Below are 12,585 nucleotides of genomic sequence, written 5' to 3'. Positions count from 1 at the left end.
GATTATTCAAACAAGAGCCAAGGTCATTCTGACCGCTCTGGCTTCCCTCAGCACCAACCCCCTGCTCCGACCACTTCAGCGTTCTGCTCTTGTCAGCAACACCATGCGATGTTATGGCACAGTCGTTATGACCTTTCTAGCTGGCGCGCGCTTGCACAACAGTGCCACCGAGAAGAGTGGCCTACTTATCATCTTATCAGAGGCTTGACATAGTCATGTTTTGAGAGCACAGCTACATGTTCTCGTGCATTAACACACCCACACGAAAACGAGCTTTCACTGATACCTCAAAGAGAGACCCACTTTGAAGTCAAGAGTTGTCATCTGTCTGTGGTAGGCCTCATCGAGGGGAGGGGAAGTGAACGGGTTGTAATTCGCCGCTAGGTGACAGCATTTCATAGATTTTCAGTCTGCTTATTGACAGTTGACTTTTTTCACCGGAAAGATTAATATCTCCCAGTATCGTCAAAGACCTTGGATACGTAATTGGTATCGTAATGAAATCTGTCTCCTTGTATGCCGTATGCTAATGTGTTCTGATGAAATAATACGATAAAATATGGTCTTAGCATCCATAATAATAATAATAATAATAATAATAATAATAATAATAATAATAATATAACTATCTATTCGTGTCACATCTATACCCAAATCATCCATTCCAATTGGGATAGCATGACTTAATGGCAGACAGAAATGATCAAATTACTTCAGTGGTTTTTATTAATACTGGTAGTCTAGGGGCTACTGTAGAAGAACCATCTGTTCTGTGCCTTTAACTCAATCTCTCCAGGAACTTCAAGACTGCTAGTGAGACTAGTATGAAGAAGTGTGGCAAGGGTTTGCTGCGGACTTGTCTGCTCACTGCTGCCTTAGATTCACTTGCGTCACATTTAACCCTTTGAGGAGTACCATCACAAATATGTAATTAGAATTTTGCCCAAAATTTGAGTTCTCATTATGATGTCATAATGTCTTTGCAAGATTTTTAAGACAGATTTCTATAGGAGCTGTAGAGTGTTCCAGTAAAATTCTAGAAGAACCTCTAGAAATTCCTTACTCCTCAAAGGGTTAATACTACTGTTATGCAGTAATTGCGCATACATCAGGCCCGTCACTAGGTTTGAGAGGCAGGGGGGGCTTAGCCCCAGAGGAAGAAAATGCGCGCGCATAGCGCGCGGCAAACATTTTTCAGCTCACCTGCTAAGGTTTTGTCTATGAATTCATTATTTTAAGAGCAAAGATATCCCGCACACTGTCCATTCCACCAACAAAATTCAATACATTGTTTCGGTCATCCGACCTTCTTCATGTTGTATTAAAGTTTGTTGGTGGAATGGACAGTATGCAGGATTTCTTTACACTTGAATGACAACCCCACTGGGATAATATCCTACGCACCTGCCCACCTACAGAGGTGTGCAAAAGCGTCTTCTTCAACAATTATTTTAAGAGCACCATACCGATTTTTAAACACTAGTTACAGTGATTTTTTTTAAATTCACATTTTAATGAACATTCCTTATATGTAAGCTAAAAAGAAACCTTTTAAAATGTTTCAACTGATGAATATTATGTAGGCCCTACGGAAGTTGAAATGATTAGATAAAAATGCAGAGAGCATAATTTACACAAGGACTAGGAACTTTAAGGAGTTACTAACTGCACATCTCCAGGAGAAGCAGTGGTCAGGAAGCGATTCATTCAAACAGGTTCCTTACTTGGAAAACTATGCATCCCTGGCAGATATTTGGTCATTTTTACTCCATTAGTAGCTATTTTAATCAGTTCATGTGTGTTTTCAAACTGCTAAGACAAATATTAAAGCTCAACTATAATTTCAAGACAATGTCAAATTGATTTATTACAAGGGAATTGTGAGTAAAAATTAAGTTACTTTGGGTCTGAACATTTCATCCGTGTAAGTAATTACACTTTTCCTGAGGTGTTTTTAGTCACAAAGCACAATCCTTTACCTGTTTCCCCCCCCCGCATAACACATTGCTGTGCACCCTGCTTTTATTGTAGGATATAAGTGGCATTACACAATAAGCAACCATGAACTTGTATTCAGATTAACTTGCCTTCTTGATGGTTCGTATTCAGTGCTTTACTTCATTTGTTTTTTGGAAAAATGTAAATGGAAAAATTTTCTTTTTTTGCAAAATCGTTTCAGGGGGGGCTAATACAAATGTAGGGGGGGCTAAAGCCCCCCTAAAATAGGCCTAACGACGGCCCTGGCATACATTGTTAATTGTCTACCTGGAATGTAGCCAGGCCGTGCCCTCCGAGTGACGTAACAAATGTCATACAACCCTACCTGCCCCTATTCCATGCAATAATACATCAGTTTTGCATTTATTTTACACGACAGAGTTACAAAGTTGCAAATAAATCACAAAAAAATCTGAGAAAAGTTTGTTTAAAATCACCTTTATTTCAAGATTTTTTTCTTACAGATCTTAAGGCATCTGCAGAGATCACATTTCTTGCAGAGGTAAAAAAAAATCCCTTTCCCCATTGATGTTGGACCAGGGGGGCTGAACAAGGTTGATATATTTTTTGGTGTTTTTTTCCTTTTAATATATTTTCATTATCAATAATCTTTTGTTTTACTTACAGCTATTTCATTATTTCTTTAACTCTTGATTTTTCATACAGCGGTCAGACGTCAGTGAGATATAAGGATGAAGGAGGGGTACAGTGTATGTCTTTCTTTCTTTCTTTCATTATTTTTTTTTTCTCTTTAAACCCATTAAATATGTACATAAAGGAGAACGAACACAGCACACTCACGTACACACGGCAGGCTGCACAGTAACTACAGGAGAGGAGACCACATCAAACTCGTAGCTTTTTTTTTTGATACGTCTATTTACAGGTCCCTAGTTTGGCACCAAGTCACTAGGCTCTCATTGGGGGGGCAGGGGTGTAGGGAGGGGGGGCGGGCGGGGGGGGGGGGGGGGGGGGGGGGGGGGGAGTTGGGGAGTTGGAGGGAGAGAGAGGGCATGTGCTTTATTATAACGTTTATTATTTATTTATTTGTACTTATTTGTGATTTCTCTTTCTTTACAGTGTTATTTGTTCACTCGCTTTTTTTCCTGTTCGTTTTTTGCTCAGACAGTGCGTATTGAGGTTTGTTAGGGAGAGAGAGAGAGAGAGAGAGAGAAGGAGAGGGAAGGAGGGATTGAGAGAAAGATGGACGGAGAGAGAGAGAGAGAGAGACAGGGGTAGGAGAGGAGAGAGAGAGAGAGGAGGCAGGCGGGGTTGTAGCCAGAGAACGGTGATAACAATAATACTATGAGGAAGCTGGTGGTGGTGAGGAACTGTCATGACCTTTGACCCGGAAGTACACTCACTCCATCGCATGCTACTGATACAATATGAGTAGCCCATACGTAGTGCCCCCCTCCTAACCTCCATCTACCCTGTATAGCACACACAGGACAGGCTCATGAGGGAGGCAGCAATCTGATGATGAGAGCAGGAGTGGGGTAGGAGTGTTGTGGTGTGGGGTGGGGTGGGGTAGGAGTAGGGGTAGGGGTAGGGGTAGGGGTAGGAGTAGGGGTAGGGGTGCGGGTGTATGAGGGTAGGGGTTTGGTCAGATAAGACGCTATGGGAGTGAAGATGGATGGGGGGTGGTGTAAAAAGATGATGCTGTAACTATGTAGTGCAGTGAAGTACAGCCCCACACACATGATACTACTGAGGCTACCGTTAGCCTCCATCCACCCTGGCTAACATGTATACACACAGGTCAGGGCAAGGAGGGAGGCAGTGGTCTGATGTGGATAGTAGAAGTGGTTTGGGGTGGGGTGGGGTGGTGTGGGGTAGGGGAGTAGTGGTGTCAGGTAGGGGTGTAGGGGTGTAGTCGTGTGGAGTGGTGTGGGGTAGGGGAGTAGTGGTGTCGGGTTGGGTAGGGTTGAGTGTATGAGGCCAGGTGGGGTGTGGTAGGGGTGTAGTGGGGTGGGGTGGGGTGGGGTAGGGGTGTAGTGGTGTGGAGTGGAGTGGGGTGGGGGTGGAGTGGTGTGGGGTGGGGTGGGGGTGAGTAGGGGTGAGTGTATGAGGCCAGGTGGAAAGCCGAGGGATGTAGAAGAGGGGTGACGGAGTGGATGACGGTGCTGCGACTACACGGTATATTTGGCAGTGTTCATGAATCACTTAGAGTAAAATGTAACACTCCTGTGTTATTGGTGCTGGTCTCTGAGTGTTAAATGAACACTGTTAAGTCATCACTTAGAGTAAAATTTAACACTCCTGTGCTATTGGTGCTTGTCTCTGAGTGTTAAATGAACACTGTTAAGTCATCACTTAGAGTAAAATTTAACACTCCTGGGGTGCATTTCTGGAAAGCGTAGTTGTTAGCAGTTAGCAACTTCGGTAGTTGCCAATGGAAAATTGCATTGCAACCAACAAAGTAGCTAACATAGTTAGCAACTACGCTTTCCAGAAATGCACCCCTGTGTTGTTTGTGCTTGTCTCTAGGTGTTAAATGAACACTGTAGACTATACGGTGGACTACATGTATGCTGGATGCAGCGAATGGTAATGAAGTTATGAGGGGAGGGAGGTGAGGGGCATTGTGGGAAAATCAGGATGGAACCGCTATGGTAACGGCGCAATGATTGGCATCGAGCTGCTCCAGCAGCAGCCGCTTGGCTTGGTTGGTGATGGCGATGATGTCGATGACGATGGCAATGGGAGTGTGATGAAGATGGTGGAAAGAGTCGAAGTCTGCACACTGTAGCCCCGCTTTGAAAATGTATTCAGGTCGAAACGTCGTACGACCTCAATACATTTTCAAAGCAGAGCTACCGTGTGCGGACTTCTACTCTTTCCACCATCAGATGCGCCTGAGTCCTGCACATGGCCTCAGAGAGGTGGGATGTGCATACTCTTCCTCTTATGAAGTGTGATGAAGATGGCAATAACGGTATGGATTGATGACGGGTGATAGGGTTCGGGGGGAGGGGGTGGAACTCAAGCAGGGGTGGTGGGTGGTGGGGGTGTGGATCTTCTTTATCTTCAAGCGTCTACTCGGACACGGTCACCCGGAACGTGATGCGTCCCAGGAACTTGTCGCGCTCGTTGTTGTTCTCCAGGTCGGAGCCCTCCACCTTGCACTCGATCGTGATCTCGCTGTTGTAGTCCTCCTTGCTCAGGTCCAGCTTCACCGCCACCACGGGCTGCACGTAGTTGGGCTACGGAGAAGACAGGACAGAGAGAGAGACAAGAGAGACAGAGAGGGGGGTGGTTCAAGTCAAGTCAAGTCAAGTTCATGTCAGCTTTTATTGTCAGTTTCTTCGTATGCACAGGTCATATAAGGAAATTGAAATTACATTTCTCTCTCTATACCATGAAGGGCATAGACATACACAGGACTGACATTTAAAAAACTGGCATCAAAGTGCAAGACAGGACAAGTAACAGTTAGCAATACAGTGAAGTGATGAAGTACGTAGTTGGGCTGCGGAGAGGACAGGATAGGACAGAGAGAGAGACAGAGAGGGGGTTGGTTCAAGTCAAGTCAAGTTCATGTCAGCTTTTATTGTCAGTTTCTTCATATGAGGAAGGTGGAGAATGCGCGCACATCAGTGGTAAAGGTGCTGGACAAAATAAAGTAACTGAAATAAATGATAGAAGTCCGCAACACTGTTAATGCTCCCAGTGATTTATTTGCACGACGTTTCAGACCTTCGTCCGTTGCACTTGAAAAAGGACGAAGGTCAGAAACGTCGGGCAAATAAATCACTGGGAGCATTAACAGTGTTGCGGACTTCTATAATTTATTTCAGTTTCTTCATATGCACATGTAACGGAGGCCAACTAGCAGAGTATGGCGTGGAACATTAGTGAACCTCCCTCCCCAAGCCTCAATTAAGTATCGGACCGACCCTTTAGCTCAGCACACCTCCTACTGTGCCTCCCATTCCCGAACCGATGTAGTTGACGAGGTGGCAGGTTCGCGTCCCTGAGGGGGACGAACTGTGCAAGAACACGTCCGTCACACACAGGTCATATAAGGAAATTGAAATCACGTTTCTCTCTCTATACCATGAAGGACATAGACATTCACAGGACTGTCACTTATAAACTGACATCAAAGTGCGAGACAGGACAAGTAACAGTGATGGACCAATACTGTAAAGTGATGAGGTAATAAATAATAACTGAGCATTTAACATTGGTGAGTGACAGGGGTGGACCAGTGATAAACCAGTAACAATAAGTGATGAAGTAATGAATAACAATTTAAACATTAAACATTGAACATTTCAGGGAGCGATGTGATTTTTTTTTTTAAATGATCACCAAGTTTGATCATTTGCTTCACAGCATGGTAAAAAATTACTATGGAGCATACAGGCTGTGGTGTGTGATGTTTCCCAGTGGTCAACTTTGACATCAGGAAAACACACCAAAATCGGTCCAACAGCCATTATGTTAGCAATATTTCTATCCGCTACTCAAAATGCATGTTGAGTAGTATGCGCTACCAATTCCTATTGGAGGTTTTCAGGTTCTTCATTTAGTGTACTGTACACTGTACTGGTTGTATACTGTACTACTCTGTACTGATTGATCCTTTTTGCATCACAGTTGCAGTTACACCACTAAGGTTGTTCCTTTTTATCATATATTTAACAATCTATTCTTATTTAGTACCCCTGTCACTTTATGTCTCTTTGATAGGTTGCACTAGGTCACTTTTGGTGTTATCCATATGTTCATTGTGGGTTGCTTGTATGTTATGTGTGTCCTATGTCCTGAATGTTTTGTATGAGCGAAGCTCACTTTACTGCAAATCAAATCTACCCTTGGGTACCAATAAAGTAATCTAATCTAATCTAATCTAATCTAATCTAATCTAATCTAATCTAATCTAATAGCACCCTATAGCACTGTTGTTGCAATAGCACCCTATAGCACTGTTGTTGCAATAGCACCCTATAGCACTGTTGTTGTGATAGCACCCTATAGCACTGTTGTTGTGATAGCACCGTATAGCACTGTTGTTGTGATAGCACCGTAGCACTGTTGTTGTGATAGCACCCTACAGCACTTTTCCTCTTCTCTTGCCCCGCAAGGTGGAAGCAGCATCATCATTTCTTATGTCTGCTGTGAACTACAGAGCAGAATAGCAGACTTTTAAAAATGTGTACAGTGCAGTTATTGCCCATAGAGACCCTCGAAGTGAATCCAAAAGTGCCGTTCAGTTTGTTATGAGATGAAAAACCATTGAAATGCCTTTGGAAACATGACAGAAATGGCTGCATGTTGCTTTAAAAAAACACATGAGTGTACAGCGAAAGAGGGGAAAAGCACATTCACCGTGCAGTGTAGGCTCCGGCAAAGAAAGCAGGAAAGTAATGTGCTGTTTATCACTGTATATTCTCTTTGGTGTTCAAAACACAAGAGAACAAAAGCAAGTTGAAAACCAAAGATTACTGTACGCCAGAACTCCACACGCCAGAGCAACTGTACTGTACACGCCAGAGCAACACAAGTTTCAGGAGGTAAAACACTGCCACATATTTATTTTAACTATTTTTTAACGATCTATTCTCATGTGCAACGGATGCCAACTAGCAGAGTTCAGTGTAGAATGTGTAGAATGTTAACCTCTAGAATGTAAACCTCCCTCCCGAAACGTCATTCTGAAAGGATAGGGCTGAGTTATCAGTCTGGACCTTTAGCGCAGCGATATATTGCTGTGCCTCCCATGGCTGACCTGGGGCGTTGACTGTGGGGTGGCGGGTTCGAGGCTCGAGTCTCGAGTGGTGAATTAACTCTCAGTCACACATGACACACAGATCATCAATTATAAAGTTCTTAATAACTGTAAGAACTTCACCACAGGCAGAAAGCAATACATGGAATGGCTTTTACACTCTGCTTCGAGGTTTGGAGGATCGCTGCCACACGCTTCCTACTGGAGACATTGAAAATGTCCGTTGCTCTCTAGTTTATGCCCACAGCTTTTTTTGGGGGTATTACTCTTCATAATATATATTATGCGGCATAAGCCTTATGTGCGCCACATTCTACTTTTTAGCAGTTCTAATGTTTTGGGAGTAGACGTACCTAGCGAGACCAGGTTCAAAGACTCCCCCCCCCCACCCCCATTACATGGTGATCTACCATGATTGCTGTATCTAACACTTAATAGATGACCTGTAAGGCAACTAATTGCACTCAGGCATAGGTAATGAGCAGTGGTCGAGTTGTAAAATCAAAGCAGGGGGGATGGTCAGAGATGGATTCTGATTTTTGGGGGTTTCCCCCTTTCCTGGTGAACCAGAAGCCCAGGGGGCTGGGCTACACAAACCTGTTACTTACAGGCTACTGGTTCACCAGGAAAGTTTCCCCCCAAAACATTTAGAAAATGTAGTAGTTAAACATGCAACAGGAATGCCTGTTTTAGAGGGGGGTGGTTTTTGACCATTTTCATTGAGGGGGATGATTTTAGACCATTTTCATTGAGGGGGATGATTTTAGACCATTTTCATTGCAGGGGGGATGGCACCACCCGCCCCCTCCCCATACCACTACAACTCGAGCCCTACCTGTAAGGTAACTAATTACATTTGGGCATGGGGTAATGAGACTTTGATTTTGGTGTATCGGACATTTAGTGCATTCGACTCGTAAGTGATTAACGACATTGCTCAACACGCTCAATCAGCGGGGACCGATATCCTCAGAGACCACCTGAGGGCGGCTAGCGGGGCTGTGCAATTGGTGCAGCATCCAAACTGCAGAATAGCATGAATGTAATGCATGTGTTGTTTAACCCCTTAAGACACAGCATTATAAATGAGCTGTTACCAGAATGGCAATGACCAAGTTGTAATGTATTACTAAAGGCCCCGTGCACTGTCATAGTAGTGTAGTACTATAGTAGTTAACTTTCAATGTCTATTACAGCGTGCCACAGGAGGTATGGCGTGCATTAAAGGGACAGTTTGGTCAATTTCAACATGCAGTTGTATTGCTCACGCTACCCTTGACTTGTCAGTACCTGGTGATGCCACATTTTTCGGCTCAGCCCTTTCCGAGATATGAGCAGTTCTAATGGGGGCAGCGTTTGTTTACATTTTAAAAAAATGAAACATAGGCCAACTCCAAATATTTTCCCAAAAGGTACTGCTGTTTGCTAGTTGTCTGCTGATGTTTTATAACCTTTTGGATGTTTTTGGGAATAAATAAAAATGTTTTTTTGAAATGTAAACAAAGAGCTGCCCCCATTACAATGACCAGGATCTCGGAAACGGCTGAAGAAGAAGAAAAAAAAAATCTCAGGCACTGACAAGTCCAGGGTAGTGTGAGCATTACAACTGCATGTTGAAATTGACCAAACTGTCCCTTTAAGGGGCTACAACTCTATTCTGTATCGTTGTGTAGCCTCTTGCAGCAGATGGGGTCGCCGGCAGGCCTATTTACTATTTGTTGAAAATACTCAACCACGTACATCACATCACAACATTGCTATGGCAGTACAGAGAGCCTTAAAGGGGTATGCCACTATTTTGGTGCTTAATACAGTTAAAATAGTTGGCTGGGGTTTATAAAGGTGGTAAAGTGTCTTATTTTTCATGTTAAGCCCTTGTCTTGCTTTAAGACAATTTAAAAGAGGGAAAATGTCGCTAAGCTAGTAAAAGTCAATGGATCCGTGTAGCATTGTGCTACACAGATCCATTGACTTTCACTAGCTTAGCGACATAAGCAACAGATTAAGACATAGCCATTACAATTTTGGTGACAGTAAGGTTGTAACATAGGCTCTGCGCTAAAGGGTTAAAAATGCATCCACTGTACATACAGCATAGGTCTGTTTAGAAACAAAATGCATGGTTGATAATATCTTAACAAAATTGTTTGTAAGCCAAACACAAGCAGGTAATTGGAGTGCTTCTGGGTCTTCACCTTTTTTCCAAGGTGCTCATCAGTGTAGGGGCTCTCACGCCCTGAAGAAGGCCATAAGGGCCGAAACGTAGGCATTGTAGCCAAATAAAAAAGTAAAAAAATTGCAACCTTGAGTGCCTCAGCATCTGTACCTGGACGTTGTTTGTAAGCCATTTGGGACTTGGTATGGCAACCCCCCCTACTGTGATAAGGCCTGCCCTAGTCTATATGTTCAATCACTGGAAGAGGCCGCAATGGAAATCGACCAGAGTCCTGATTGCATCCCTCTCTCTCTGCATCCCTGTATGACCCCTCAGGCCGAGCAAAGCAGACCCCCTGCTGGACCAGCAAGCCCACAACACAAACAGCATCGCCAATTACAAGTTGGTGTGTGTGTGTGTGTGTGTGTGTGTGTGTGTGTGTGTGTGTGTGTGTGTGTGCGTGTGCGTGTGCGTGTGCGTGTGTGTGTGTATGTGTATGCATGCATTTGTGATTGAATGTGTCTTTGAAGCATCCTTTATTCCTTTCTGCCTTTCATGTGTGTGTCTGCGTGTGTGCGAACATGTGTGTGTGTGTGTGTGTATGTACTGTATGTGTGTATGTGTACATGAATGTGTGTGCTTGAGGCATTCTTCATTCCTTTTCCAGCCTTTCTTTACTTTATACAACTCTGTTCTGTGGTGCATAACAGTGTAAGGTTATCACAGAATAGTGTGTGTGTGTGTGTGTGTGTGTGTGTGTGTGTGTGTGTGTGTGTGTGTGTGTGACGTGTGTGTGTGTGTGTGTGTGTGTGTGTGTGTGTGTGTGTGTGTGTGTGTGTGTGTGTGTGTGTGTGTGTGTGTGTGTGTGTGTGTGTGTGTGTGTGTGTGTGTGTGACGTGTGTGTGTCTGTGTGTGTCTGTGTGTGTACTTGTATGTGTGATACTCACGTGTAACTGTTTGCCATAGTAGGGGAAGTACATCTTGTCGAACCTGGTCTCAGGGAAGTAGATCATGGATAGGGGCGTGTCTCTCTGTAGAAGGGGGAGGGGACAGAGGAGAATGAGGTGGGGACTCGACTGACCAATCACAGCCTCACCCTCACATCCTCACACAGGCACGGGCCTTCTGGAGTACTACTGAATGGTATAACTAACGCACCCACACAATATGCACACATACTAATAAGCACAAAATAGTAAAACACACACGCACACACGCGCACACAGGCACACGCACGCACGCAGGCACGCACACAGGCACGCACACACACACACACACACACACACACACACACACACACACACACACACACACACACACACACACACACACACACACACACACACACACACACACACACACACACACACACACACATCAATTCTGTGATAACCTTACACTGTTACGCACCACAGAACAGAGTTGTATAAAGTAAAGTAAAAGTCCTCTTACAGATGTAATGACAACACTAGTGGTATATGATATTACATGGTTTCAACTGTGTAATATCATACCGCTAGTGTTGTAATTACCGTACATCTGTAAGAATACTTCTACTTCTACTTTATACAACTCTGCCATAGAATACCACCAGCCTCACATTATATGGCTGCTGCACAAACACAGAGTGAGCATATAAAGTTGGAAACACCGCAAGATCCCCAAAACACACACACACACACACACACACATACACACACACACACACACACACACACACACACACACACACACACACACACACATAGCTACATACATATGCAGGGCCGGTTATAAGCATAGGCCGGCTAGGCGGTCGCCTAGAGCGCCATGTGAAGAAGGAGCGCCGAAATGGCGCTCTCTGATGCATAATTTTGCGATATGGAGGTTTTTTTATGAAGTCGCAATCAACAAAGTGTGGCGAAAGCGCTCCTCACGGCAAAACGCCCCTCAGCCAATAGTAATATTGCTTTCAACTGTCTCTGGGAAGTCTGTGAACCAATAAACAGACAGTCCTGAGAAAGGGGGCGGGACGAGTGACAGCGTGCGCTCTATTTTGAATTCGGAGATTCACTCGAGAGACAGAGGGCAAGCGCAAACAGCAATGTTGCTCTGCTGGGTGGATAATTGTTATGTTCTCATTAAACCAGTCATTGTACGATGCAGGAGTTGCAGAGGGTGTTTTGGAACTATGTCATTTAATCAGCAACCGTTTGTGATTATGGACAGCCTAATAGTTATGAGGCTACTGTTTGGAATTAGAGGGGAAAAGAGCTTTGTTTTTGATCTGAGAAATCGCTAGTTAGCATGCTAACATTAGCCAAGTATGCCAAGCAATGAAATCCAGTAAAGTAGCTGTTAGTAGCCTACTCACTAACACCCACCTGACATCATAATACTTGCTTAGGTTGACAAGCAATGTAAAGTAATACTGGTGCAATGTTTAAAACAATTGTAGCTGCCATATCTCCTTCCATCCACTTGAATGAATTACCTGCTTGTTGTAAGCTTAAAAACATTGTTTCCAATAGGCCTAGGCTACATGAATCATGTAACAGAACCATGCACAGCATGTTTTCATGCTGCGTGATGTAGCCTAGTATTGCAGACAAGTGAGGCTATTTACTATATTTTGTATATTATGAAATTCAAAAGCGTGACAGCTCTTCTCCTTTCTCTCACCCTGTCCCTCCAGTTCAAACACATAGATAGCCCC

At 43.9% G+C, this 12,585-nt stretch overlaps 1 protein-coding gene across 1 annotated transcript in view; it reads right to left on the bottom strand.

Moving 5' to 3' along the window:
- Window positions 1–4,820: 4,820 nt before the first annotated feature.
- Window positions 4,821–12,585, bottom strand: part of atp1b3b (ATPase Na+/K+ transporting subunit beta 3b) — a 67,192-nt gene continuing 59,427 nt past the window's right edge. The window contains exons 6-7 of the mRNA XM_063205644.1: window positions 10,838–10,921; window positions 4,821–5,204 (exon numbers count right to left, since the gene is read on the bottom strand). Of these exons, the coding sequence (XP_063061714.1) occupies window positions 5,037–5,204; window positions 10,838–10,921 (252 nt within the window). The 3' untranslated portion in view covers window positions 4,821–5,036. The remainder of the gene's footprint in view (window positions 5,205–10,837; window positions 10,922–12,585) is intronic.

The sequence above is a fragment of the Engraulis encrasicolus genome, chromosome 8 (genome assembly GCF_034702125.1).
Source record: "Engraulis encrasicolus isolate BLACKSEA-1 chromosome 8, IST_EnEncr_1.0, whole genome shotgun sequence".
NCBI lineage: Eukaryota > Metazoa > Chordata > Actinopteri > Clupeiformes > Engraulidae > Engraulis > Engraulis encrasicolus.
Note: the sequence above shows the minus strand (reverse complement) of the source record. Positions and strands in the feature narration are given on the sequence as shown.